The 27,523-nt window shown below is 40.4% G+C and overlaps 1 protein-coding gene across 1 annotated transcript in view; it reads right to left on the reverse strand.

Annotated features, from left to right (window-relative positions):
* The window catches only part of ARHGEF38 (Rho guanine nucleotide exchange factor 38), a gene marked incomplete at its 3' end in the record, with an annotated part of 153,992 nt that overhangs the window by 55,905 nt on the left and 70,564 nt on the right, over window positions 1-27,523 (reverse strand). The window contains exon 3 of the mRNA XM_079713238.1: window positions 13,322-13,445. Within this exon, the coding sequence (XP_079569364.1) occupies window positions 13,322-13,445 (124 nt within the window). The remainder of the gene's footprint in view (window positions 1-13,321; window positions 13,446-27,523) is intronic.

The following is a 27,523-nucleotide window of genomic DNA, read 5'->3' on the forward strand; positions in this document are numbered from 1 at the left end:
ATGTTCTCTAAACCTATTGTGATACTTCACGATGTATGTAAATCAAATCAGTATGCAGTACACTTTAAACTTATATAGTGCTATATGCCAATTATGTCTCAATAAAACTGGAAGAAAATATTCTCAAGCATCAATTATGATCTAAGATATATCCCAAAGAAACTTCTGTAGTTCTAAGTAAAACTTGATTGTCAAGACAGAGCATTCAGAATACAGAGAAGGGGGTGGGATGACTCTGAGGACAGAGGGTAGGTATGACCCACTCCCGGGAAAGAGGGTCTGAGATCTGGGCAGTGAGCCTCTGGCTGTCACTTCCCTGAGTGAGTGAATATGCCATCCCCAAATGAAAGAGCTTTCCTGGCAGCTTTCACCCAGACTGACTAGGAGAGCTCCCCGTGGTCTGCCTCTCCTCCTTGGATGGGAGCCCAGCCTTCTTGGATGGGACTAAACAAGGCAGAAGCTCAGCCAGCCAAAATGCCAGATCATGTACATGTTTTCTTCCTTTCATTCTTAGCCTCCTTCTGTTCTCCAGGGGAGGGCAAAATGAGGAGGGATGTGAGAAGAAAGAGGTAGGAAGAGTAAATGCTGCTTACAGAAGCCACTATCCTTTGCCTTTAGTCTCATTTAGTTCCTGCCTCACTTGGGGATAACACTGGCTACTAAGGGATACTCAAGGGACCCTGGTTAGGGTTATGAAATTCAAACCAAACCCAGGTGCCAAGTGGAACATGCTGCCATGGGATTAAAACAAGCATATTCCTTGAGTATCAATTTTATGAAGATATTTGAAGAAAAATTATTTTCATGTGAAAAATAGAATGGAAAATTTACGTGAATTCTTAAGACAAAACAAGACTCCAAATTATTTCATGGCTGTGGCTGGGGCTTTGGGTCAGAACTCCACGTTCCCTGAGGCTCATGATATTTCTCTTTTGGCTTCAGGAATCTTTCGGTAAAAATTTTTCAGATGCACTACAGTAAGATAAATTCAGAAAAATGTGTTCATTGGATTTGACATTTCTGAGGTCTCTGGTGACATGCTAACAGCAATTTCAGAGAAGTGGTTTTAGGAGCGAATGGTGTGAGACCAATAAGGGTAGCTCGACCATAAATAAAAGAGAGAGAGAGAAAGGAAGGGAGCCAGAGTGAACTGTGGGGTCCTGTCCCATGACCACTGCTGTGTCTAGTGCCAGGGAGGAAAAAGTCATAATTGTGGTGGGGTGTCTCAAAGGAGAGGCTATTCTATCACTCAGGCACTACCCACCCAGCACATTGGGAGTAGCGGGTGGCCTGGCAGCTGGGCAGGACAAACTGGGGAGCATTAGTGGGTGGTAGAGATGGACAGTGTAGAATACGTAATAAGACCTGTATTAGGAAGAGCTGGGGTCCCCTTCTGTGTCCAGAATTAGTGATGCTATTTGGAGAAAATCAGGCTCTTACCTTTTTTGTCTGAACAATGAGGTGGTTGGATTGGGTGCTCTTTAAATACTAGTCCGGTGCCAACATTCAAGAATAAAGCTGTTTATCTTGATGATAAATCATGGTCTCTTCAGGAACATTTTTGAGTTCCTGGATACTTTAACTTCAGGTGGGAATCTTTATAACAACCAGCACATTAAGAAAGCATTGGAGGCTTCCCAGGGGCTTCCCTGGTGGCACAGTGGTTGGGAACCCGCCTGCCAATGCAGGGGACACGGGTTCGAGCCCTGGTCTGGGAAGATCCCACATGCAGCGGAGTGGCTAGGCCCATGCGCCACAACTACTGAGCCTGCGCTCTGGAGCCCACAAGCCACAACTACTGAGCCCGTGTGCCACAACTACTGAAGCCCACGCTCCGTAACAAGAGAAGCCACCACAATGAGAAACCCGCACACCGCAAAGAAGAGTGGACCCTGCTCGCCGCAACTAGAGAAAGCCCGTGCACAGCAACCGACACAATGCAACCAAAAATAAATAATAAATTAATAAAAAAAAAAGAAAGCATTGGTTCTCTGAGAGTTGAAAGTTAAAAGGTTTCCGCTGGCTAAATTGGAAAAAGGTACAATAACTTTTCCCTCCTCAAGATTTACAACACCGAGGACCCCGTTCTTAGACCAACTCATGACACCCCATTTATCCACCTTAGTAAGTACCTCTCTTAAGAATGCTTGCCTCTACCAGTTGCTCTACCAGCCTCTGGAAGTGACACGGGAAAAACCACAGGCAGACCTGGTAACAAGAACAAGGACAATTTCTGCGTTCCCTCGGCATGCCAGCCAGTGTCCTGGGTGCCTATCACTGTCTCTGTCATTCATTTCATTCATTCAGGAAGTACTTATTGAGGACACTGCTCTAGATGCTGGTGATACAACAGTAACAAAACAGACAAGAATACCCCCCTGCCATTGGAGCTTGTGTCTTAGAGGTGTACACCCTCTGTCTCACCCTTCTGCCATGGAGGGCTGGCCATCCCCACTGGAAAAATGAACAAATGAATCTGCCTTCTGTTGCCAGTTGCTTATCCATTCTTCCATCTTCCAAACTAATATAATTTGGACCAGCAATGCACTCAGTTAAAACTACTGACCTTTCTCCCAATCTCTGGCAGTTAGAGGTGGTCGAATGTGTGTGTGTGTATGTGTGTGTGTGTGTGTGTCAGAGAGAGAGAGAGCGAGAGAGAGAAATGGAATAATGTGTGTGTAAAATGATATCATGAGATATAGATAGAAGTCACTGGGAAAGATTTCTATTCCCCCCAAATGAAAAAAGCCTCAGGAGGAGGTGGTTTTGCTCTCACTACCAGCAGGAAGCACGCTTGGCAGTGGACTAACCATCTTGAGGCCATGAAGCCAAACCCCACAAGTTAAGTACTAGGAAGGAAGAAGCTGGAAGGAGCCAGTAAGCAGCTGTCTCAGTCCTGGACTATTGAGTGATGGATTTCTTGTTATGTGAGAGAAAAAGTCTTCTTTTGGTTAAGTCCTTTTGGTGAAGTTCCTATTCCAGGCAGGCAAGGGCAATCCTCACGGATCCAAGTGACCTGCCCCAGCCACGGAGGTAGCGGTGATAGAGCCAGTGTTAGGGCACAGATCAGTCTCCCTTCAAAGGCCGAGTTCTTGCTGGGCTCTTGTGCACCCTGAAGTTCTGCATTCCTGCTAACGACTTCTCCTTCTGGCTTCCTAGCAATTGGGAAAATGTTCAGGGAGTCACAGGACTCTTACACTCACAAGATTTCTTTCTTTCTTTTTATTTCTGGTCTTTATGTGTATTCTGTGCAGTATCTGACTTTTCACAGCTCCATTCAAATCTGACTGCACAGCTCAACCACTGACCCCGAGGAGCCAGCTCCACATCCTAGAACTTCACTTTCTCCTCAGAGAACAGCACTATAGAACTTGTTACTAAGCCACCCTGGTTTTCTTTTTATCACAAGAAATAAGTCCTAGGAGTGCTGGGACCCAACTTGACCTCTCTCAGGAGACTGGAGGTCCAACCTTCAAATTGTATCCTGGTGACTTTCTTCTGCTGATTTTTCCTTTCCTGTGTGGATTTGTGTATACTTGACCTTGAACCCCTCACCTTTTTTTCTATCATGTTTTCTAAAGCTGACAGCTTTCCTGTTACTGCCAATATTTGGAATAAAATGCCCTGACCTTTCACTGCTGTGTCTGGGTCTCCCTCATGCTGGCCTCACACATTCCAGTGAGCAGGTGTGAAGCTCCCACCCTGCCCTCGCTGGTCAGGATGAAGGAGGCCAAGCCAATCTGTGTCCTGTGTAAAACACACACACACACACACGTGTGTGTACAATATAACAATACTAGAACAGTGATTCAGGTGAGCTACTTTGTGGCATCTCCCACATGGCATATTTGTCAGTGACTAATCTGTTTTCACAAAATCACCGCTAAAGGCACAGATTCCTGCTTCAGGGACATACAAGAGACACTGCTTTAGGAGAACAAAGGACTGCCACAAAACAACAGTGCATCACCCACTCCACCTTCAAGCAACAGAAAGCTCTAAATTGTCTTTGTCTCCAAGGATAAACTCACCCTGAGGAAAAAGCATGTGAGAAACTAATTTCTGTACCTTAAGCTTCTTTCTGTTCTGGATCTTTTCACGGTGTGTGTGAGGTAAGCAGGTAAAGTAGACTTAAACATATTCATAACTCAGTCTTTTTAAAATACTTTGAGATGTAACATTGTTGCAGATGCATAGAGGAGGACACAAGCCCCATTTTAGTTCTCTATCACTATGTGACAAACCACCCTAGGGCTTCCCTGGTGGCGCAGTGGTTGAAAGTCCACCTGCCAATGCAGGGGACACGGGTTCGTGCCCCGGTCCGGGAAGATCCCACATGCCACAGAGCGGCTGGGCCCGTGAGCCATGGCCACTGAGCCTGCGCGTCCGGAGCCTGTGCTCCGCAACGGGAGAGGCCACAACAGTGAGAGGTCCGCGTACCGCAAAAAACAAAACAAAACAACAACAACAAAAAAAAACCACCCTAAAATTTAGTGCCTTATAACAACAAGCATTTTGATTTTCTCTCATGATTCGGTGGGTTGGCTGGTATCATCTCAGTGGTTCTGCTCTGCTTGATGTTTGCTGGGGCTGCAGTCATTCAGGGCTTAACTGGCTGAACGGTCTGAGATAGCTCATTCCCTAGTCTGGTACCTTGGAAGGGACAGCTAGAAGGCTAGCTCAGCTCGTAGGCTGGGACAGAGGGACCACTTTCTCACTAGGTGGTCTCAGGTCTAATCTCTTTCCATGTGATATTCCAGCAGAGTAGCTGGATTTCTTAAATGGCAGGCTCCCCAAATCAAAAAAGTAGAAATGTCCGGCTTTCTTAAGGCTTAGGCCCAGTCACTGGCACAGTGTTTCTTCCACTACATTGTATTATTTGGTGAGTGTCAGGGCCAGTCCAGAGTCATTATGGGACTAGCCTACATGGCAGCATGAATACCAGGAGGCAGGGTCCATTGAGGGCCGTCTACTGGAATTGCTGTTCACTTTGTCAAACGTGGAGATGATACTTGATATCTCAAATCACCCTCCATAAGAGAAAACATGTCACCATATTAGGTAGATGAATCATCAAGATGCACACATATTGGGAACACCTAGAAACCACACATGTCCGTGAACCTGATTTGTTTGAAAAACATGATCAGGACCTCTAAAAAAATTCACGTTATTCAATGATTACATACATAAGAAATCAACATTTGATAATGGATGGGTACATTTAATATTATCAGGATAATAAGTTAGTAATACCATGTGTTGGATACTAAGGGTGGGCACTGGCTATCATTATTTATACATGATTTTATTTAATCTTCATAAACGCTCTGTGGGGTAGGTATTATTGCCTCAGATTTCAAGATGAGGAACTGAAGTTCAGTGAGGCTTTGTAACTTGCCTAAGATCACACATTTAACAACCGATGAGCCAGGAGGTAAACTAAATCAACCTGAGACTGAAGCCTGTGTGTTCTTAAACTCCTCTACACTGTCATCTTACTTGTTTTGTCCTTTCTCACTATTCGATTGTTACAAAATGATCTTCAGTTTAAGTGGAAACAAGAGCCACTTCTCACACTCCCATCCCTAAAGACTTAGAACCCATTTCCTATCTAGGCAGCCTGCCTAAATCAAGATTTTAAAATCCAGTTTCTATCTTGGCATGATAGTCTAGACAATTCCCCAGAGCTCTCAGACATATGCCTCTGTGCTTAAACTTGAGCCTCGACCAAACCTCAAGGATTTTATTGAGTAAAATTCTCCTCCTGGCTGATCTAGGTATCAGGAAAGTTTCCCCATTGGCACTAGAACTGTGAATCACAAACTCATTCGTGCCATCTAAGGACAAAAAATGGAGCACCTGTGCTTTTCATTTTATGGCAACATGATTTTGGCAATCTTACCCCAAATCAGTTTACCTTATGAAATGTAAGATGAAAGATTTAGTGATGGAAATTGCCAGTGAACTCCATTGATACGGCTACCCTGTATGGGTCATGGATATACATCCTTGTCACTATGCTCCAGCCACGTTGAATTGCTCTCTTTTATAAGAGCTTCCCACACTCTCCTGTCTTGAGGCCTCCGTGCCATTTGTCATTTGAGAAGTCTTTTGCTCAAATCTCCACCTTTTTAAATCTTTCAAGTTCAAGTTCAAAAGTCACCTTCCAAATCAAGTTTTTCTTCATCATCTGAGTTGAAGTAATTAATCTCTTCTCTGTGAATCTGTATTAGTTAGCTATTGTTACAGAAAAAAAAAATATCCCCCCTCCAAAAAAACCTTAAAGGCTTAAAACAACACTGTTTATTTGTTCCATTTGCTCACGATTCTCCAGGTTGATAATTTGAGTAGAGTACAGCTGGGATGGCTTGTCTCCATGTGGTGTTAAAGGGGTTTTATTGATACATTTGTAGTCTGTAGCATGAGGCCAGCTGGCTGAGGAGGGCCTTACTCACGTGTCCAAGGCCTTGACTGTGTAGTTTGGGATGACTGGGTAGTTTGAGCTTTCTCTCTCCCTGAGCAGAGAGTGGCTGTCACAAGGCTATTGTAGAACATCATTTTGCCACATTTTGTTGGTCAAAGCAAGTCATGAGGCTAGGCCAGATATAAAGGGTAGGGAAATTAAAATATGCCTCCAACTTTTTCAAATATGGCCTTACTGGCTTAATTTTTTCCATAAATTTTCTACAGTCTTCCTCAATATTGCAATTTATAATTAGAAACTTGAAATTGTGAGCATCTTCGATTGTGTTTTCTCTACAAGCCATAATAATTTAAATGTTTTAGATTAATTTTTGCTTATAAGAAAGTTGCAAAAATAGCACCAATAGTTTCCAGATATCCCTCACTCGTCTTCCCCAGTGTTAACATCTTACATCACCATAGTACAATTGTCAGCAAAAGGAAATGAACTTGCTGTAATACTATTAACTAAACTGAACACCTTGCTTGGATTTTGACACTAATATTCTTTTACTGTTCTAGAATCTACTCAGGCTCCCACTTGCATTTATTTGTTACTCCTCCTTAGTCTTCTGCAGTCGTTAAGAGTTCCTCAGTCTTACCTTGTCTTTAATGACCTTGGCATTTTAGAACAGTGTTGGTCAGTTATTTTGTTGAGTGTCCCTCACTTGAGTTTGCTGTTGTCTAAGGTTTTCTCATGACTGGACACAAGTGCACATATTTTGCACAAAAGTACCACAGATATGATGTGTCCCCCTCAGTGCATTGTATCACAAGGCTCTTGATGTGAACCTTGATGTGTGTTATTTCCTGATACTGCTGATCTTGATAACTCACTTGGTTAAGGTTGGCTTTGCCTGGTTTCTCACTGAAATGTTACCATCTTTCCCTTTGAGGTTAATACTTACTTAGGAGACACTTTGAAACTATGAAAATAAATTTCTCCTCAAACTTTCATCCACTAAATCTGGCATTGATCAGTGGATTTTTCTGTAACAATTATGACTATATTGTTTACCTAATGGTAATTTTCTATTTTCTTCTATATTTATTCATTGAAATTTACTGTAAGGAAGAGCTTTCCTTTCTCCTCATTTATTTATATCTGTATGGACTCTATTTTATTCTATGGGTTAAAATCCAATACTAGCATTATTTATTTGGCTGCTCAAATATATAAACCATAATACTTTTAATCATGAAAATACTCTCCTCCTAGGACAGAGATACCTAATAAGCTCAGAGAAAATTCTACTAAATGGAAGATATTAAAATTCTGATTATATATCTCTCTATATTAAAATGTATAAATATTTGAGCTTAAATATTTTCAAAGCTATTGTCTTCTTGCCTTCATTTTGATTTTTCCTTTCTTTTACAAAATAAAACTCATCAGGGCTTCCCTGGTGGTGCAGTAGTTGGGAGCCCGCCTGCCGATGCGGGGGACGCGGGTTCGTGTCCCGGTCCGGGGGGATCCTGCGTGCCACGGAGAGGCTGGGCCCGTGGGCCATGGCCGCTGGGCCTGCGCGTCCGGAGACTGTGCTCTGCGGCAGGGGATGCCACGGCAGTGAGAGGCCCGCATACGGCAAAAAAAACAAACAACAACAACAAAAAACATCAAATAAGTTGTTTCTATTTATGATTTTTTTTTTTTTTTTTTTTTTTTTTGCCGTACGTGGGCCTCTCACTGTTGTGGCCTTTTCCATTGTGGAGCACAGGCTCCGGACATGCAGGCCCAGCGGCCATGGCTCACGGGCCTAGCCGCTCCGCGGCACGTGGGATATTCCCGGATCGGGGCACGAACCTGTGTCCCCCACATCGGCAGGCGGACTCTCAACCACTGTGCCACCAGGGAAGCCCTTTATTTATGATTTTGGAATATTTTTCCAAATATAGATATTGTAAAATCTGGTACAGGATATAACTTTATCCTATTAAACAGGAGCTCTGTCTAAAGCTTCTTTACATAAGTCAAGTCTTCCAAAATACAATTTAAAAATTTCAAAATTAAATCTTTTACACAATACGAACTCTCATTGTTTAATTATTTTTTAGCTAATTCCTTGTTTTCATAGGGATAAATTTCAGTGTCTTCCCATCTGCAGTTTTGTTTTCAATAACTGCAATTATAAAGACTAAAAAGCTGAAGTTACTTTTCTGTTTGTTGAATATCTTAACTAAAGACTTCTAGCTGATTTTGAGCAAAATACAATTTCTAAAAGCTGATTAGTGACCAACACCAAAAAAAGTGTGCATATCCTCTAAATATTATATACAGTTCACTCTAATTTTTGTATATGTAAAACTATGTGTGAATTTTGACTGCATTTGAATTAATAGAATATCACAGCATATTACATATGCACCACAATCAATCCCAAGCACATTTCTGCTCCATAGATTTCTTACTTTAGTAAAAGCATTCTTTTACTGTGATGCTCCACCAAAATATGTATTTATATTATAATTTGCATTCCTAAATTTAATTTTTAAAGTTATAGTAGCATTTACAATACAGTCAGAAAATTCACCTTTGACACCACAAACTTCCAAAAGCTTTTCTTTGATTCTGTGAATTGGATTAAACATTTTGAATCAGAATTGGAATTAATTGATTTTCTGTTTAATTCATCTGCTCACACTATTATAAAACTGTCATAATTTAACTGTTTGCAAAATCTTCTGCTAATGGTATCAACTCATTAATAGCCATTGCTCACAGGCCCAAGGAAACTTGGAATTAAAAATGAGAGAAATTAAGTTAGGATAACTGTCATTTGACACAAATGAAGCCATGCTGCATGGAGTGATATGTACTTGGGCTTAAAGGTATAGGTCAGATTTCAACAAGTAGGTTCGGGTTGGGAAGAAGGTTCCAAGTGGAAGTAGCAGCATGAACAAAACCATGGACAGCAAATGCCAAATGCCAAGTACAATCGGTCCTCCATATCCACAGGTTTCTGATCCATGGATTCAACCAACCTCAGATAGAAAATATTCAGAAAAAAATCCAGAAAGTTCCAAAAAGCAAAACTTGAATTTTCAGGCACCAGCAACTATTTATATAGCATTTACATTGTGTTAGGTATTATAAGTAATCTATAGATGATTTAAAGTATATGGGAGGTTTGCATAGATTATATGCAAATACTGCACCATTTTATATAAGGGGCTTGAGTATCTGAGGATTTTGGTATTCAAGAAGGTCCTAGAACCAATCCCTGTGGATACAGAGGGACTACTGTATGTTTTAAAATAATGAGCATGGTTTTTTAAGAATAATGACTAACTTTGGATGTAGATGTTGCTACTTCTTCTGCAGATTTCTGTCTTCTGATTATCTTATGGGTCAATGACAGCATTAATGACCCCCTTGTGAATGGTATTTTCTGTGTTATATGTTGACCATCAACTTTCTTGAGAAATAAAAAATAAATACTTAATTTTTATTAAATGTGCATACATTAAACCCTTACTTTTGAAAGGGTTTATAGCAAAATAAGATAAGCATAACCAGACAATAAAAAGGTGATAGATTTATATCATACAATAAATAACCAAACTGCTGTAGCAACAGCATCCACATACTCTGTAGCAGGACAGTTCAGCCTCCACTTCCCGCACATATTTCACTTGCACTTAATCTTTAATTCCCTACATGTCCCACTAAACCCATTGACTGTCACCCTTGTGGCTTCCTGCCTCCCACTGGTCATGGCATGGGCCACCCAGCATGGGTCATGACATAACTAGCTTCTGTACTGTGGACAGAAGGATTTGTAGCATCAAATACATCTCCCACCACCATCAAAACAGGAAGCAGCTAGCTGTTGCTAGTTGCTCATGCCCAAAGTCATCATTTTATCAGCCAGTACCCTGTATGCCATACTTCTAAGGAAGATGTAAGTACTTTTGAGACTAGAAAGGTCGGGAAAGGAGAAATGAGCTCTCTTTCAGAGGTTACCATGTGAGAACTCTGGCAAATGCACCTGCCTTTTACTCTCTGCTAAGAGAGGCCATGTCAGAAATTGAAGTACGATATAGAGGTCTTACCAAATCTCTTGTGATGCAACTATTAATAATGATCCTCCTCTAAAAAGGAGAAAATCCAGGACAAATGCTAAACTGGACTGAATGCTTGAATAGGCTAAAACCAGAATGTTCTAGGCAAATCAGGCTACATGACTCCTTAAACCTGGAATTGCTTTTGACTCCAGCAAATACAACCAACCCCTACATTTTGTTTGTGCTTTTTCCCACATTTCTCTTGAGTCTGACCCCATTTTCTATTCTCACTTTATCCACCTTAGCCTAGATGCTTGTTACCACATGGCTAAATTATCTATACTAATATATTTACTCATTTTCTCCTTCCACCCATTCTCTTCATACCTATCATAGTTTCCTTTCTCCAAAAACTTTTGTGTCTCATTACATCCTTGCTGAAAAATGTTTTAATGGCTCCTCATTACCTGCAGAGTAATTTCCAAACTTGGATTCCAAGTATGGTCTCTCCCTATTCTATACTTACAGATTCATTTCTCACTCCTCGCTTACATGAGTCCTTCACTCCAGCTTGACTTGGTCACTCACCATTTCCTAAACGCTTGGCACTTCCTGTCCATGGTTTTGTTCATGCTGTTACTTCTACTTAGTCTTCCCAATCTGGACTTCACTTGCTGAAATCTGACCTATACTTTAAGCCCAAGTAACATCTTTAAGAATTCTTCTCTGATTCCCCATCTAGAAGTAGTCTCTTTATCCCCTGAAGTTCTGCAGTAGTGTAGAAAATACTCTGATCACGTATTAAACAAGTGTATTCAATTCAAGGGGCTATTTGCAAACTTTTGGAGGAAACGTGATCTCTTTCATCTTTTAATCCCTAGTAATGTCACACAACACCTTAATTATTGCACACGCTGATGCTTGATAACTATTCATGGAGTGAATATATAAATGAATGGCCAATGAATCCACCCTAGAGTGATAATGAAGAGTCCTTCCTTTAGAAATTATTTTTGCAATTTTTTGGAAACTATATAAGTCAGCTTGGGCTATCATAACAAAATAACATAGATTGAATGGCTTAAGCAACAGACCTTTATTTCTCACAATTCTGGAGACTGGGAACTCCAAGATCAAGGTGCCAGCAGATTCAGTTCCTGGTGAGGACTTCCTTCCTGGCTTGCAGACAGCTGCCTTCCTGAGTCCTTACATGGTGGAGAGGGAACTCTGGTATCTCTTTCTCTCCTTATACGGACACTAATTCCATCATGGATCAACCCCCTCATGACTTCATCTAAATATAAAGTACCTCCCTAAGGTCTCACCTCCTAATACCATCATGTCAGGTGTTAGAGCTTTAACATATGAATTTGAGGGGAACACAAACATTTAGTATATAATCACAAGAAATGACTGAATTTAAACCTGTCAGTGGGAGAAACTTTTTGAGTGGGCTGGCCTTTGGGCATGTAAAATACTACAAATAGCCAGGTTGTTTCACCTTTGTATAAGATCAGCTTTGCTTATTAAACTTTGGGTCTTCCTTAAGTATGAAACAAAATCAATTTCATGCCATTTTTATACTCTGATTCCTATTAACAAACAAAGACATAATGAAGGTGAATAAAGATATAAGGTGTAAATGTGTGTTTGTGTCTCTGTGTGCATCTCAAAGAAAGGATCCACATCAAACCGATAACAGTGGTTACTTAAGGGAATGTTAGTCACATTGGAGGGGTGAATTACACTATGTACTCCAGAACTGTTTTAATATTTTGTAATGAGCATATATTGAGTATTATGTGTGAAATAGAAAAATGATTACAACACGTTTTAAAGAATTCTTAGCCTCCATGGCACTGTGTCTGTGATATCTTGGTTGCAGCAGCTGCCTTCAAGTTCACAACACAGTATTCCCTTTGAAGCTCCCAAGAATCATCGCACATACTGCTGCTTAATAGCTATTCACTGGGTGAATAAATAAATAAATGGCCAATGAATGGAGAAAATGGAGAGAACAAAAATTTGACCCAACACTTTTCCAGTAATTTCTTTATATTTTTTTCAAAATCTTATCAGAGTGAGAAAATAATCTATGACTGTCTAGAAACATATTTGGAAAGCAAATAATACAGATAAAAAAAGGAAAAGCATGGAAAAAGTAGTTGTTAAGTGTTTGAATGATCGTATAAACTTCCCATGCAAAAAAATTACAATCCAAAAATCAATGGATTCCTAATCATAAGACGAATAAGAGACATTTTGGCGGGCTTTCCTGGTGGCGCAGTGGTTGAGAGTCTGCCTGCCGATTCAGGGGACACGGGTTCGTGCCCTGGTCCAGGAAGATCCCATATGCCGCGGAGTGGCTGGGCCCGTGAGCCGTGGCCGCTGAGCCTGCGCGTCCGGAGCCTGTGCTCCGCAACGGGAGAGGCCACAACAGTGAGAGGCCCGCATAGCGCAAAAAAAAAAAAAAAAAAAAAAAAGAAAAAAGAGACGTGACTAAAATCAGTAAAGTTATTAAAGTATTTAAATGTTTAATTCTTTAAGAAACAAGTAAGTGTTAGCCATGAAAGCAAATGAGAGAACATCTGGAAGGCAAAGAGGTTGAAAGATTGGAAATTAAAAAGCAAATGGTGTGCTTAGTGTACTGAGGGACTTCAGCAAATGGATATAAACTCATCTGAAAATAAATACAGAATTCGTATAATTACAATGAGCCTGAAGATGGGTTTAGCATTTATATGTCTCCTGGGAAGCTTGGTGAGTCAGAAACATAAAACCAAAGCAACGGGAGGCCATTAAAATATTATTTCCTGTCATATTGGAGAACTCGAGAAGAGAATAAACATACCGATTACTTGCATGGCCGGTTCCACATCTGTCGTGGCCTCTTCCAACAATGACAGCAGCTTGGCTGATATCTCATGCACCGATTCAATGTTGCTAAACAAGCTATCCATGTCCAGCTGATCAATCTGAAGAAACACAAACACTGAACACTAGCTGATGGAGAGAGATGCACAGTATTTAGGATGTTTTCTCCTGCTAAACCGTAAGCGTTTTATATGCTAGCCCATGCTGTTTCCATCAACCGTTTCTGTAAACATTCTTATCTGGGGTTTCCAGAGGAAATGTGCAGTTTTTCATGCAAGAAGTTGGATGGTGCATCTGTTGTTACCTCCCTCTTTTTCTTTATTTTGACTAAGTTTTTTTTTTTTTTTTTTTTTTTTTTTTTTTTTTTTTTGCGGTTCGCGGGCCTCTTACTGTTGTGGCCTCTCCTGTTGCGGAGCACAGGCTCCGGACGCGCAGGCTCAGCAGCCATGGCTTATGGACCCAGCCGCTCCGCGGCATGTGGGATCCTCCCGGACCGGGGCACGAACCCGTGTCCCCTGCATTGGCAGGCGGACTCCCAACCACTGTGCCACCAGGAAAGCCCTATTTTGACTAAGCTTTAATGAGTTGAGTGTACATCTGCATATTCCTGTAAAAACCACAGTGTGAAGAAGATTTGGGTTCCCTAATCGGTATTTTATTAACTGCCCTCTATGAGGGTATGTACTAGTGCATATGCATTTAGAATGCCTTACTGCTTATACAGCAGAAGTCAGAACTTACTCTATGTAAGTGACTATTTTCAAAGCTGTTTTAAACCCACAGATGTTCTTAAAGTGATGACAAGTAGATTTGCTGAGTTTTTTCCTGCTTTTTTTTTTCTAAAAGAAATGTGAATGGAAATCTTCACCAAACGTATTCTACTAATTAAAGATATATCATATTTGATAACTTGATGCATACCCTCAAAAACCAGTGTAATCATTCCTAGATCTTATAGCTGGTGTTTATAATAACTTATTCATTCACCCATCCTTTCACTAAATAATTCCTGAAGTAGTTCTACATACCAAGAATTGTAGTAGAGACCAAACTCTGTCACAGGCATTGGATGATTCGTAGAGGGTTGGCCAATGATCCTAAGCCATCCAAGAAGAGTATGATGAGCTATGTGCCCAGATTTTGCTGGATCTTACTCAGAATCTTTCTCCTGAGTTTAAGTCAGATCTCCTTTCATAATCAAACAGTTTCTAGTGGGTCATGAACAGCTTGGTCCAGGCTCCACTGGGTTGCCACAGGGAATAGGAGCAGGTGCCTTTATTCATGACTTATTGTGCATGAGGTCCTAGGTGGGTAACCAAATCATCAATAATCGTCATGCAGAAGCTTCAGAGGTGAAAAGCAGAGTTACTGGTCCAAAATGAGGTTGGCAAAATTAGGGGTGAGAGAGAGACAGGGAGTTCAGCTAAAGATCAGAAAAAAGGAGCCAAGAAATTAAGGGAAGTTGGGCACAAGGTATATAGGATAAGAGACAGACCTGGAAGAAATCTGGAGATGAAGGCCAACAACTGCAGCTTCTTTTTTAAGGCTCTCAGCTATGTCTATTTAGGAGTGGGGGAGTGTCGTGGTCCGAATGAGGGTTGGAAAAGAATTTCCACACATAAGGCAAAATGTAAAGAAGATAGAATTTATTAGAGGGAAAGGTCGCTGCTGGAACAGCGGGCTGACTTCCTAGTAGTCTGGGAGAGTCCAGCCCGAACGTGTGCTATTGGTCACTTTTTATAGCCAGAAAACAAAAGAATGGTCCGAGGAGAAATTTTCGACTGATTGGTCGAGGCACATATATCTTCCTTCTATAGGGTTGGAGTGGGACAGGACATATGCCTTTTCTTATTTGGGACAGGTCCCATTGCCCAGGTGGGCGTCGCCCATGTGGGAGCAGGGATTTCATAGCCATCGCAACATGGTGAGGAGGGCGATTAGGAGTCCGGTAGGGGGTGTGACGCTGAAACTTTTTCAGGGAGGGTTGTCCTTTGTCCTTGAAGCACCATTGACCTTGGAGCACCACAGGGTGGAGGCAGGCTGCTCGTTATTTTCTTTATCCCGCCCTTTTTTGACATTGACCCTATTCTTGGCGTTGTTCCCCATACTGGACATGGCTATTATTTTGATCGGGGTGTTCTGTTATTCAACATGGAAGCAATACGTCACATTGTACCTTATTTAAAATTTTGTGACTGTGTCAGCTGTTTCCTATGCAATATAGTCTGGCTGGATATATGTCCTTCAACCATCTTGGGAAATTCCTCACCTTCCTGTCATCAGTCTGGTTCTCAAGAAAACTCCGAGCCTCATTTGTAATCAAATGCTGTGTGATTGTATGTAGTGGGTTTATTTATAGGACTGCACAACTTTTTTGTTCAGTTTTTAAAATGTATTCTGAAATTATCTATATAGTCATACTTCATTAGTAATAATGAAATCATTATTAGCTCTTAGGGTCTTTAACCCAGTATCTCACAAAATGTTTCTTTGTTAAGCACTCATTCTAACAGGACAGGGCACACATGGCTCTTCTGCCTAAAATCTATGGATTTTCAAGACTTCTAATTTCTGTGTTAGTAAGTATGTTTAGTATTATAGATACAAAATATCTAAAAGGCAGATAACAGTTATATGGCTCTTTTTGTTTATCATAATTTTAAATGGCTCAAACGCCACATATCTCTGAGCACCACTGACTTAACACATTATTTTCTTTATGTATTGGGTATTAATTAAATCACAAAGGCATAACTTTGCATAGTGCAAAATATGTTTTACAAAAGTTTTGTATGAGTCAAATTTTTCTAGATTGATTTATTTTAGATGTGCTAGTTTAATAATTTTTAAAATCATATTTTGAAATGAATCCTTCTAAAGTATAAAATTTCATCCCTAATTTACTTGCTTTGTAAGCAAGTAGTTCATATAGTATGCCCTATTATTATTTCATTTTGTTGTGGAATCTTCATTCTGAGGAACTTAAAGTGCTTCATATTTATTATATCATATACAATTCCATCTTCTCTGTAAAACATGAACCAGTTTGAAGATAGGGAAACTCATGCAGAGTGAAGAGAGGTACCATGCCCAGAATTATGAAGTTCAAAACAGAGCTGGAGCTGGAAACTGACCGTTTAGTCCTATGTCATAGTCCATTACCAGCAATAACTAATAATAGAATACTTTGCCATCTTTGTTTGGACTTTTTAATTTGTTCCTGAGTTTTTCACTAGGTGGTCAGTTCTACAATTTATTTCTCAAGGTCAGAATACTGTATATTTGTCTAATTTATATTTTAAATTCATTTAGCAAGGATCTAATTCTGTATTCTATATATAATCTTAGTGCAATGCAACAAATACTAAATAACAAAAACATAGGCTTTGATTTCTTTTCTTTCTGAAGGACAGAAAGGATTAAAACATCAGTTGGCCTGGTTTCAATCACCCATATCACCACAGGCCCATGGGGATTCTGTGAATCATGAAATGAATTCACATTTAGTCACTGATATGCCAAGGAACAAATGTCTCATCCAAATAAGATTTTAAAGCTGGTAGATGATTTTATAACTATTGATGTAAATTCAAGGAAGCATTTACATACATTTATTAATTATTTACTAGGAATGGGCAATACTCAACTTAGGTTGAGTTATATTTTAAATGAAAATAAATTCATTTTTTTGTAAAACGATTTCTTTTAAGTATACATTATTCTAAGCAAAGTCAATATATAATAGTTTGAAAGTACAAAACAGAAAAATTAAAGGTCAGTATTTTGGGTGACAATTTAATTCTTTGCTTCACAAAAGTATTCACAGGATATACTTCAAATAGCAAGTTCCCATTGCATTTAAATAATTGCTGATCTTACAGTTGTATGTATACAAAACTCCCAAGGCACAAATGTCTAAGTAAAAGAAAACACACCTATAAAATTTTATCAATTCAGAGACTGTACTCATTGGTATTGAATTACTCTGTTACCACCAGCACCTTATATTCACTGTTTTCAAAAGCTTTCATTGCATTTTCCTGCATTCACATCCCAGCCCAAGCTCTTCCCTTTGCTTACAAATGCTTTGCCCCCAAATAACTTAAAACATTCTACCCATCTGAAATGGAATATGGTAATGGTAGTATCTGTCCAGTAGTTTTGCCCATCTTTCTGTGCTTTCTGTTGCTTTTTTTGGGAGAAGACACAGCTCCCCAGCTCTACCTGATCTGGTGGAATTGTCACTCATGGTGCCTGACCCCTCCCTCCTCCCTCCAGTGGTGGGCATGTGACCTGCGGGCCACAGCAATTGGCCTAGGATGACAGGTGCCAAAACATAGCAAATGAGAAGCTTCACTGATTTTTAAAAATGGTTGTTGGGAAACAAAAGGGCCTTTACATACAAAAATATGTAAATTTTTGTCTTCAGCAGTCATCTTTGTGGAGAGCTTGACTGTAATAAAGTCAACACAGAGAGGGAAGCTAAGTCTGACATTGTCATGTGAGCTCCTGGGTCTACCTTGCCTAAAGCAAGACATCCTTATTACAGAAGGTAATAAACGGCCTTTTCTTTTTTTTTAAAACCATAATGTATTTTATTTTATTTTATTTAATAGATCTTTATTGGAGTATAACTGCTTCACAATATGGCGCTAGCCTCTGTCTCACAACAAAGTGAATCAGCCACATGCACACATAAGTCCCCATATCCCCTCCCCCTTGAGCCTCCCTCTCACCTTCCCTATCCCACTCCTCTAGGTCCTCGCAAAGCACCGCGCTGATCTCCCTGTGATATGCAGCTGCTTACCACTAGCCATCTATTTTACATTTGGTAGTATATATATGTCAATGCTACTCCCACTTCGCCCCAGCTTCCCCCTCCCCTCCGTGTCCTCAAGTTCATTCTCTATGTCTACGTCTTTATTCCTGCCCTGCCACTAGGTTCTTCAGTACCTTTTTTTTTTTTTTTTTTTAGATTCCATATATATGTGTGAGCATACGGTATTCATTTTTCTCCTTCTGACTTACTTCACTCTGTATGACAGACTCTAGGTCCATCCACCTCACTACAAATAACTCCGTTTCATTTCTTTTTACGGCTGAGTAATATTCCATTGTATATATGTGCCACATCTTCTTTATCCATTCATCTGTTGGTGAACACTTAGGTTGCTTCCATGACCTGGCTACTGTAAATAGTGCTGCAATGAACATTGTGGTACATGTCTCTTTTTGGATTATGGTTTTCTCAGGGTATATGTCCAGTAGTGGGATTGCTGGGTCATATGCTGGTTCTATTTTTAGTTTTTTAAGGAACCTCTATACTGTTCTCCATAGTGCTTGTATCAATTTACATTCCCACCAACAGTGCAGGAGGGTTCCCTTTTCACCACACCCTTTCTAGCATTTATTGTTTCTAGATTTTTTGATAATGGCCATTCTGACCGGTGTGAATTGATACCTCATTGTAGTTTTGATTTGCATTTCTCTAATAATTAGTGATGTTGAGCATCTCTTCATGTGCCTCTTGGCCCTCTGTAAGTCTTCTTTTTTTTTTTAACAATTTTATTGGAGTATAACTGTTTTACAACGCTGTGTTAGTTTCTGCTTCATAACAAAGTGAATCAGCTCTACATATACATATATCCCCATATCTCCTCTCTCTTGCATCTCCCTCCACCCTCCTTATCCCACTCCACTAGGTGGTCATAAAGCACTGAGCTGATCTCACTGTGCTGTGTGGATGTTTCCCACTAGCTATCTATTTTACATTTGGTAGTGTATATATGTCCATGCTACTCTCTCACTTTGTCTCAGCCTATCCTTCCCCCTCCCTGTGTCCTCAAGTCCATTCTGTACATCTGCGTCTTTAATCCTGTCCTGCCCCTAGGTTCTACAGAACCATTTTTTTTTTTTAGATTCCATATATATGTGTTAACATATGGTATTTGTTTTTCTCTCTCTGACTTACTTCACTCTGTATGACAGACTCTAGGTCCATCCACCTCACTACAAATAACTCAATTTCATTTCTTTATATGATTGGGTAATATTCCATTGTATATATGTGCCACATCTTCTTTATTCATTCATCTGTCAATGGACACTTAGGTTGCTTCCATGTCCTGGCTATTGTAAATAGAACTGCAGTGAACATTGTGGAACATGACTCTCTTTGAATTATGGTTTTCTCAGTGTATATGTCCAGTAGTGGCATTGCTGGGTCGTATGGTAATTCTATTTGTAGATTTTTAAGGAACCTCCATACTGTTCTCCATATCGACTGTATCAATTTACATTCCCACTAAAAGGGTAGGAGGGTTCCCTTTTCTCCACACCCTCTCCAGCATTTATTGTTTATAGATTTTTTGATGATAGCCATTCTGACTGGTGTGAGGTGATACCTCATTGTGGTTTTGATTTGCATTTCTCAAATGATTAGTGATGTTGAGCATCCTTTCATGTGTTTGTTGGCAATCTGTATATCTTCTTTGGAAAAATGTCTATTTAGGTCTTTTGGATTGGATTGTTTGTTTTTTTCATATTGAGCTGCATGAGCTGCTTATAAATTTTGGAGATTAATCCTTTGTCAGTTGTTTCATTTGCAAATATTTTCTCCCATTCTGAGGGTTGTCTTTTTGTCTGCTTTATGGTTTCCTTTGCTGTGCAAAAGCTTTTAAGTTTCATTAGGTCCCATTTGTTTATTTTTGATTTTATTTCCATTTCTCTAGGAGGTGGGTCAAAAAGGATCTTGCTGTGATTTATGTCATAGAGTGTTCTGCCTATATTTTCCTCTAAGAGTTTTATAGTGTCTGGCCTTACATTTAGGTCTTTAATCCATTTTGAGCTTATTTTTGTGTATGGTGTTAGGAAGTGTTCTAATTTCATTCTTTTACATGTAGCTGTCCAGTTTTCCCAGCACCACTTATTGAAGAGTCTGTCTTTTCTCCAATGTATATTCTTGCCTCCCTTATCAAAAATAAGGTGACCATATGTGTGTGGGTTTATCTCTGGGATTCCTGTCCTGTTCCACTGATCTATGTTCCTGCTTTTGTGCCAGTACCATACTGTCTTGTGCTGTAACTTTGTACTATAGGCTGAAGTCAGGGAGCCTGATTCCTCCAGCTCTGTTTTTCTTTCTCAAGATGTCCTTGGCTATTCGGGGTCTTTTGTGCTTCCATACAAATTGTGAAATTTTTTGTTCTGGTTCTGTGAAGAATGCCATTGGTAATTTGATTGAGATTGCATTGAATCTGTAGAGTGTTTTGGGTAAAATTCAAGCTACTTGGAATTTTACTTGTTATCTCTAACCAACAGGGGACTAATACACTTCTCTATTTCTAGCCAAAATCTCACTTCCTCTAAGAAAACTTTCTTGCTCCCTTGGTTGGAATTAACCTCTCCCTCTCCTATGTTTCCACGACTCTAGTTTTGATTACCCAATGCTTATATTGAAGCCCATTTTATACATATGAGTTATTTATTAATTTATCTGTCTTTATGTATAAACTGTGAGTCCCTCCAGGACATTGTCTTTGTGAGTTATTTGAATACCCCCCTGTGTCTAATACAGTGCAAGGCTCACACCTAGCACTCAATAAAAGTTTGACAGTTTGAATAGAACTTAATCACTATAATTCAAATGATATATTTTGTCTGTGGGAGCCATCAATAAACATTCTTGTTTTTTACTGGGCTCTGAATAACAAGTATGAGGAGATCAAAAGTGGTTTAAAGAAAAAAATCAAAATCACCTAATTTCATTGTTCAGAATATCACATTAAGTAGATATTTGATAATTTTCTGCTTAATTTTATCCACAAGAACAAACTGTTGTGCTCAGTTTGGCTGTTAGTATACCGAAGATTTGCTGACAAAGGCTCCACTTCCCCCTTCATTTACACTTGGGAAACCCCTGTTTACTGTGTTCTGCTTAATGAGCCTTGGGACACTCATCCTAAACCTAGTCACAGACAGGAATCACCAAACATTCTTAGGTATTGTGCAGACCCCAACCACAAACACCTTTAAAAGTGGACATTGAAAAGAGGTTGAGAAACAAACTGTTTAAAAGAAATAAGCTACTGGGCTTCCCTGGTGGCACAGTGGTTGAGAGTCCACCTGCCGATGGAGGGGACACGGGTTTGTGCTCCGGTCCGGGAAGATCCCACATGCTGCGGAGCGGCTGGGCCCGTGAACCATGGCCGCTGAGCCTGCGCGTCCGGAGCCTGTGCTCTGCAGCAGGAGAGGCCACAACAGTGAGAGGCCCGCATACCACAAAAAAAAAAAAAAAAAAAAAAAGCTATTTTCATAAAAGTAGTTCATGTTTATTGTAGAAAATTAAAGATAGGTAGCTAAGTAAAAGAAAGAAAATACAATTGCATATTATTCTACCACACAGAAATAACCATTGATATTGTGAGGTATGTCCTCCTTAATTGTTGTTCTCTGTGTGTGTGTGTACATCTGTACAACAGATTTATATACTTCAAATAATATTTAAAAATTTTCATTTTTAACTTAGCATAACATGAACATCTTTTCATGTCATTAATTTTCCTTAGTTGCAACATTTTAAATGTCAATATTATGTGGAAATACTGTAGTCTAATTAACCAGTCATTCAATATTTGAAATCTAGATAAACTGCCATTTTCACTATTATAAGCAGCTCTCCTGGCTAAAACCTGTTCATACCTATGATTATTTACTTATGAAATTAGGAATAAGTGTAATTGTTGAGCTAAAGTTATTAATGTTTCTTAAGGCTTTTAACAAGTCTTGGTAAATTATAGCAGCAATTGCAAACATTTTCTTCGAATAACCAATGGATTAAAAACCCTCAGCTGGATATTACTGCCCTGACCTCAATTTGGAAATACATTTTTAAGCTTCTAATTTGATGATCAAAATCACAGAACTTTAATGCTCCAGACGTATATACAACAACTGTAGAAGAAGGAAGAAAATAAATAGCATTGCTTTTGAGGACCATGGTGATTCCCACCAAGCAAACTCTTCTCTGGAAATTGTTTCTAGAAAATACTTCAGTATTTCTATTTGGTGTGGTTTGGCAGTAAGTCTAGACTCAATTTTGGACCCTTTATTAGAATTCATATAGAGGAAATCCACCTTGGACATCATCTGACTCATTCTAACAAAACCTGGGTCCCATCTATCCTTTCTATATGGCACTTCCATGCACAGCATTGTGGTGAGACCTGGATATATTCACTAAATTAGTTTGCTCCATTATTAATGTTGAAACCTAAAAGAGCAACGATATTAAGATTTTAACTGTAACAAGTAAGGTGAGAGTGGAGGAAAGGTGAAAATGTATTAAACAAAACAAAACAAAACAACCCCAGGCTTCCCTGGTGGCGCAGTGGTTGAGAGTCTGCCTGCCGATGCAGGAGACATGGGTTCGTGCCCTGGTCCGGGAAGATCCCACATGCCACGGAGTGGCTAGGCCCGTGAGCCATGGCTGCTGAGCCTGCGCGTACAGAGCCTGTGCTCCACAATGGGAGAGGCCACAACAATGAGAGGCCCACGTACCACAAAAAAAACAAAACAAAACAAAAACAACCCTAAGAAGTGGGGACTCAATGGGGATGTTATGAGAGCGAAGAACCAGTTCTAGTTTTATTTTTTAGTGAGGCAACTGAGGAGAGGATGGCTTGTGAGACAGAAATTGCAGCAAGTGGGAAAAGAGGATGTTGGCAGAAGGCCCTGGCACCCACTGGGCTAGGATAATTATCTAATTACGATGGCATTCACTGAGACAGTTGGCTTCTAGATTACAAAGCTTTTCAGGGTAAACTAGCCATTATTTCATCAGTTTTCTCTAAACTACTGATTTGTCTGTGTGAAATTTCCTGCTGTGAAACTAGATTCTAAACTGGCTAATTGAGTCAAACTGCAAGTTGAATCAATATCACAGCTAGACAGCAAGTCTTTTAACCAATCGTGCAGCTAAATGCCCAAGTAGGGGGAACCGTCAAGATGGTAGGGGGAACCGTCAAGATGGCAGAGGAGTAAGACGTGGAGATCACCTTCCTCCCCACAAATACATCAAAATACATCTACATGTGGGACAACTCCTACAGAACACCCACTGAACGCTGTCAGAAGACCTCAGACCTCTCAAAAGGCAAGAAACTCCCCACGTACCTGTATAGGGCAAAAGAAAAAAGAAAAAACAGAGACAAAAGAATAGGGACGGGACCTGCACCAGTGGGAGGGACCTGTGAAGGAGGAAAAGTTTCCACACACTAGGAAGCCCTTTCACTGGCAGAGACGGGCAGTGGGCGGCAGGGGGGAAGCTTTGGAGCCACAGAGGAGAGCACAGCAACAGGAGTGTAGGGAGCAAAGCAGAGAGATTCCCGTACAGAGGATCGGTGCTGACCAGCACTCACCAGCCTAAGAGGCTTGTCTGCTCACCCGCTGGGGAGGGTGGGGGCTGGGAGCTGAGGCTCGGGCTTCAGAGGTCAGATCCCAGGAGGAGGACTGGGGTTGGTGGCATGAACACAGCCTGAAGGGGGCTAGTGCACGACAGCTAGCTGGGAGGGAGTCCGGGAAAAAGACTGGACCTGCCTAAGAGGTAAGAGACGATTGTTTCGGTGTGCACAAAGAAAGGGGATTCCTTCCCCATCTGTCCAAACAAGGCAGAGCACTGCCTACACGAGCTCCAGAGACAGGTGTGAGCCACGGCTATCAGCTCAGACCCCAGAGACGGGCATGATACACTAACGCTGCTGCTGCGGCCACCAAGAATCCTGTGTGCAAGAACAGGTCACTATCCACACCTCCCCTTCCGGGAGCCTGTGCAGCCCGTCAGTGCCACGGTCCCGTGATCCAGGGACAAGTTCCCCGGGAAAATGCACGGTGCACCTCAGGCTGTTGCAATGTCACATCGGCCTCTGCTGCCACAGGCTCGCCCCGCATTCCAATTAGAACTACATTACCCCTCCCTCCCCCCAGCATGAGTGATCCAGAGCCCCCTAATCAGCCACTGCTTTAACCCCATCCTGTCTCGGTGGGAACAGATGCCTGAGGGCGACCTACACACAGAGGTGGGGTCATAACCAAAGATGAAACCCAAGAGCTGTGCGAACAAAGAAGAGAAAGGGAAATTTCTCCATGCACCCTCAGGAGCAGCGGATTAAATCTCCACAATCAACTTGATGTACCCTGCATCTGTGGAATACCTGGATAGACAACAAATCATCCCAAAATTGAAATGGTGGACTTTGGGAGCAACTGTAGACTTGGGGTTTTCTGTCTGAGACTAATTTCTTTCTGATTTTTATGTTCATCTTAGTATAGTTTTAAGTGCTGTTTATCATTGGTGGATTTGTTTATTGGTTTGGTTGCTCTCTTCTTATTTTTTATTATTATACTTTAAATTTTTTAAAATTTATATTTATTTATTTTATTATTATTATTTTTTCTTTCTTTTTTCTTCCTTTTCTTCTGAGCCGTGTGGCTCACAGGGTCTTGGTGCTCTAGCCTGGTGTCAGGCCTGAGCCTCTGAGGCGGGAGAGCTGACTTCAGGACACTGGTCCACCAGAGAACTATGGCCCAACATAATATCAATCAGTAAGACCTCTCCCAGAGATCTCTGTCTCAACACTAAGACTCAGATCCACCCAACAGCCAGCAACCTACAGTGCTGGACACCCTATGCCAAACAACTAGCAAGACAGGAACACAATGCCACCCATTAGCAGAGAGGCTGCCTAAAATCATAATAATGTCACAGACACCCCAAAACACACCACCGGACTCAGTCTTGACCACCAGAAAGACAAGATCCAGCCTCATCCACCAGAACACAGGCATTAGTCCCCTCCACCAGGAAGCCTTCACAACCCACTGAACCAACCTTACCCACTGGGGGCAGACACAGAAGACAACAGGAACTACAAACCTGCAGCCTGCGAAAAGGAGACCCCAAACACAGTAAGTTAAGCAAAATGAGAAGAGAGAGAAACGCACAGCAGATGAAGGAGCAAGGTAAAACCACACCAGACAAAACAAATGAAGAGGAAATAGGCAGTCTACCTGAAAAAGAATTCAGAGTAATGATAGTAAAGATGATCCAAAATCTTGGAAATAGAATGGAGAAGATACAAGAAATGTTTAACAAGGACCTAGAAGAACTAAAGAACAACACAATAAATGAAACTAAAAATTCTCTAGAAGGAATCAATAGAAGAATAACTGAGGCAAAAGAACAGGTAAGTGACATGGAAGATAAAATAGTGGAAATAACTGTTGCAGAGCAGAATAAAGAAAAAAGAACTGAGGACAGCCTCAGAGACCTCTGGGACAACATTAAACACAGCAACATTCGAATTATAGGGGTCCCAGAAGAAGAAGAAAAAAAGAAAGGGACTGAGAAAATATTTGAAGAGATTATAGTTGAAAACTTGCCTAACATGGGAAATGAAATAGTCAATGAAGTCCAGGAAGCACAGAGAGTCCCATACAGGACAAATCCAAGGAGAAACATGCAAGACACATATTAATTAAACTATCAAAAATTAAATACAAGGAAAAAATATTAAAAGCAGCAAGGGAAAAGCAACAAATAACATGCAAGGGAATCCCCATAAGGTTAACAGCTGATTTTTCAACAGAAAATCTGCAGGCCAAAAGGGAGTGGCAGGACATATTTAAAGCGATGAAAGGGAAAACCTATAATCAGTATTATTCTACCCAGCAAGAATCTCATTCAGATTCGATGGAGAAATTGAAACCTTTACAGACAAACAAAAGCTAACAGAAATCAGCACCACCAAACCAGCTTTACAGCAAATGCTAAAGGAATTTCTCAAGGCAGGAAACACAAGAGAAGGAAAAGACCTACAAAAACAAACCCAAAACAATGAAGAAAATGGAAATAGGAACATACATATCGATAATTACCTTACATGTACATGGATTAAATGTTCCAACCAAAAGACATAGACTGGCTGAATGGATACAAAAACAAGACTGGGGGCTTCCCAGTGGCGCAGTGGTTGAGAGTCTGCCTGCCGATGCAGGGGACACGGGTTCATGCCCCGGTCCGGGAAGATCCCACATGCCACGGAGCAGCTGGGCCCGTGAGCCATGGCTGTTGAGCCTGCGTGTCCGGACCCTGTGCTCCGAAACAGGAGAGGCCACAACAGTGAGAGGCCCACGTACTGCAAAATAAAAACAAAAAACAAAAAAAAACTAAGACCCGTATATATGCTGTCTACAAGAGAGCCACTTTGACCTAGGGACACACACAGACTGCAAGTGAGGGCATGGAAAAAGATATTCCATGCAAAAGGAAATCAAGAGAAAGCTGGAGTAGCAATTCTCATATCAGACAAAATAGATTTAAAATAAAGACTATTACAAGAGGCAAAGATGGACACTACATAATGATCAAGGGACCAATCCAGGAAGAAGATATAAGAATTGTAAATATTTATGCACCCAACATAGGAGCACATCAATACATAAGGCAAATGCTAACAGCCATGAAACAGGAAATCCACAGTAACACAATCATAGTAGGGGACTTTAACACCCCACTTTCACCAATGAACAGATCATCCAAAATGAAAATAAATAAGGAAACACAAGCTTTAAATGATATATTAAACAAGATGGACTTAACTGATATTTATAGGACATTCCATCCAAAAACAACAGAATACACTTTCTTCTCAAGTGCTCATGGAACATTCTCCCAGATAGATGATGTCTTGGGTCACAAATCAAGCCCTGGTAAATTTAAGAAAATTAAAATTGTATCAAGTATGTTTTCTGGCCACAATTTTGTGAGACTATATATCAATTACAGGAAAAACTCTGTAAAGAATACAAACACATGGAGACTAAACAATACACTACTAAATAACTAAGAGGTCACTGAAGAAATCAAAGAGGAAATCAAAAAATATCTAGAAACAAATGACAATGAAAACACGATGACCCAAAACCTATGGGATGCAGCAAAAACACTTCTAAGAGGGAAGTTTATAGCAATACAGTCCTACATCACGAAACAAGAAAAATCTCAAATAAAAAATCTAACTTTACGCAATTAGAGAAGGAAGAACAAAAAACCCGAAGTTAGCAGAAGGAAAGAAATCAAAAAGGTCAATCAGAAATAAATGAGAAAGAAATGAAGAAAACAATA

Source organism: Hyperoodon ampullatus, assembly GCF_949752795.1.
Source record: "Hyperoodon ampullatus genome assembly, chromosome: 1".
Classification (NCBI taxonomy): Eukaryota; Metazoa; Chordata; class Mammalia; order Artiodactyla; family Ziphiidae; genus Hyperoodon; species Hyperoodon ampullatus.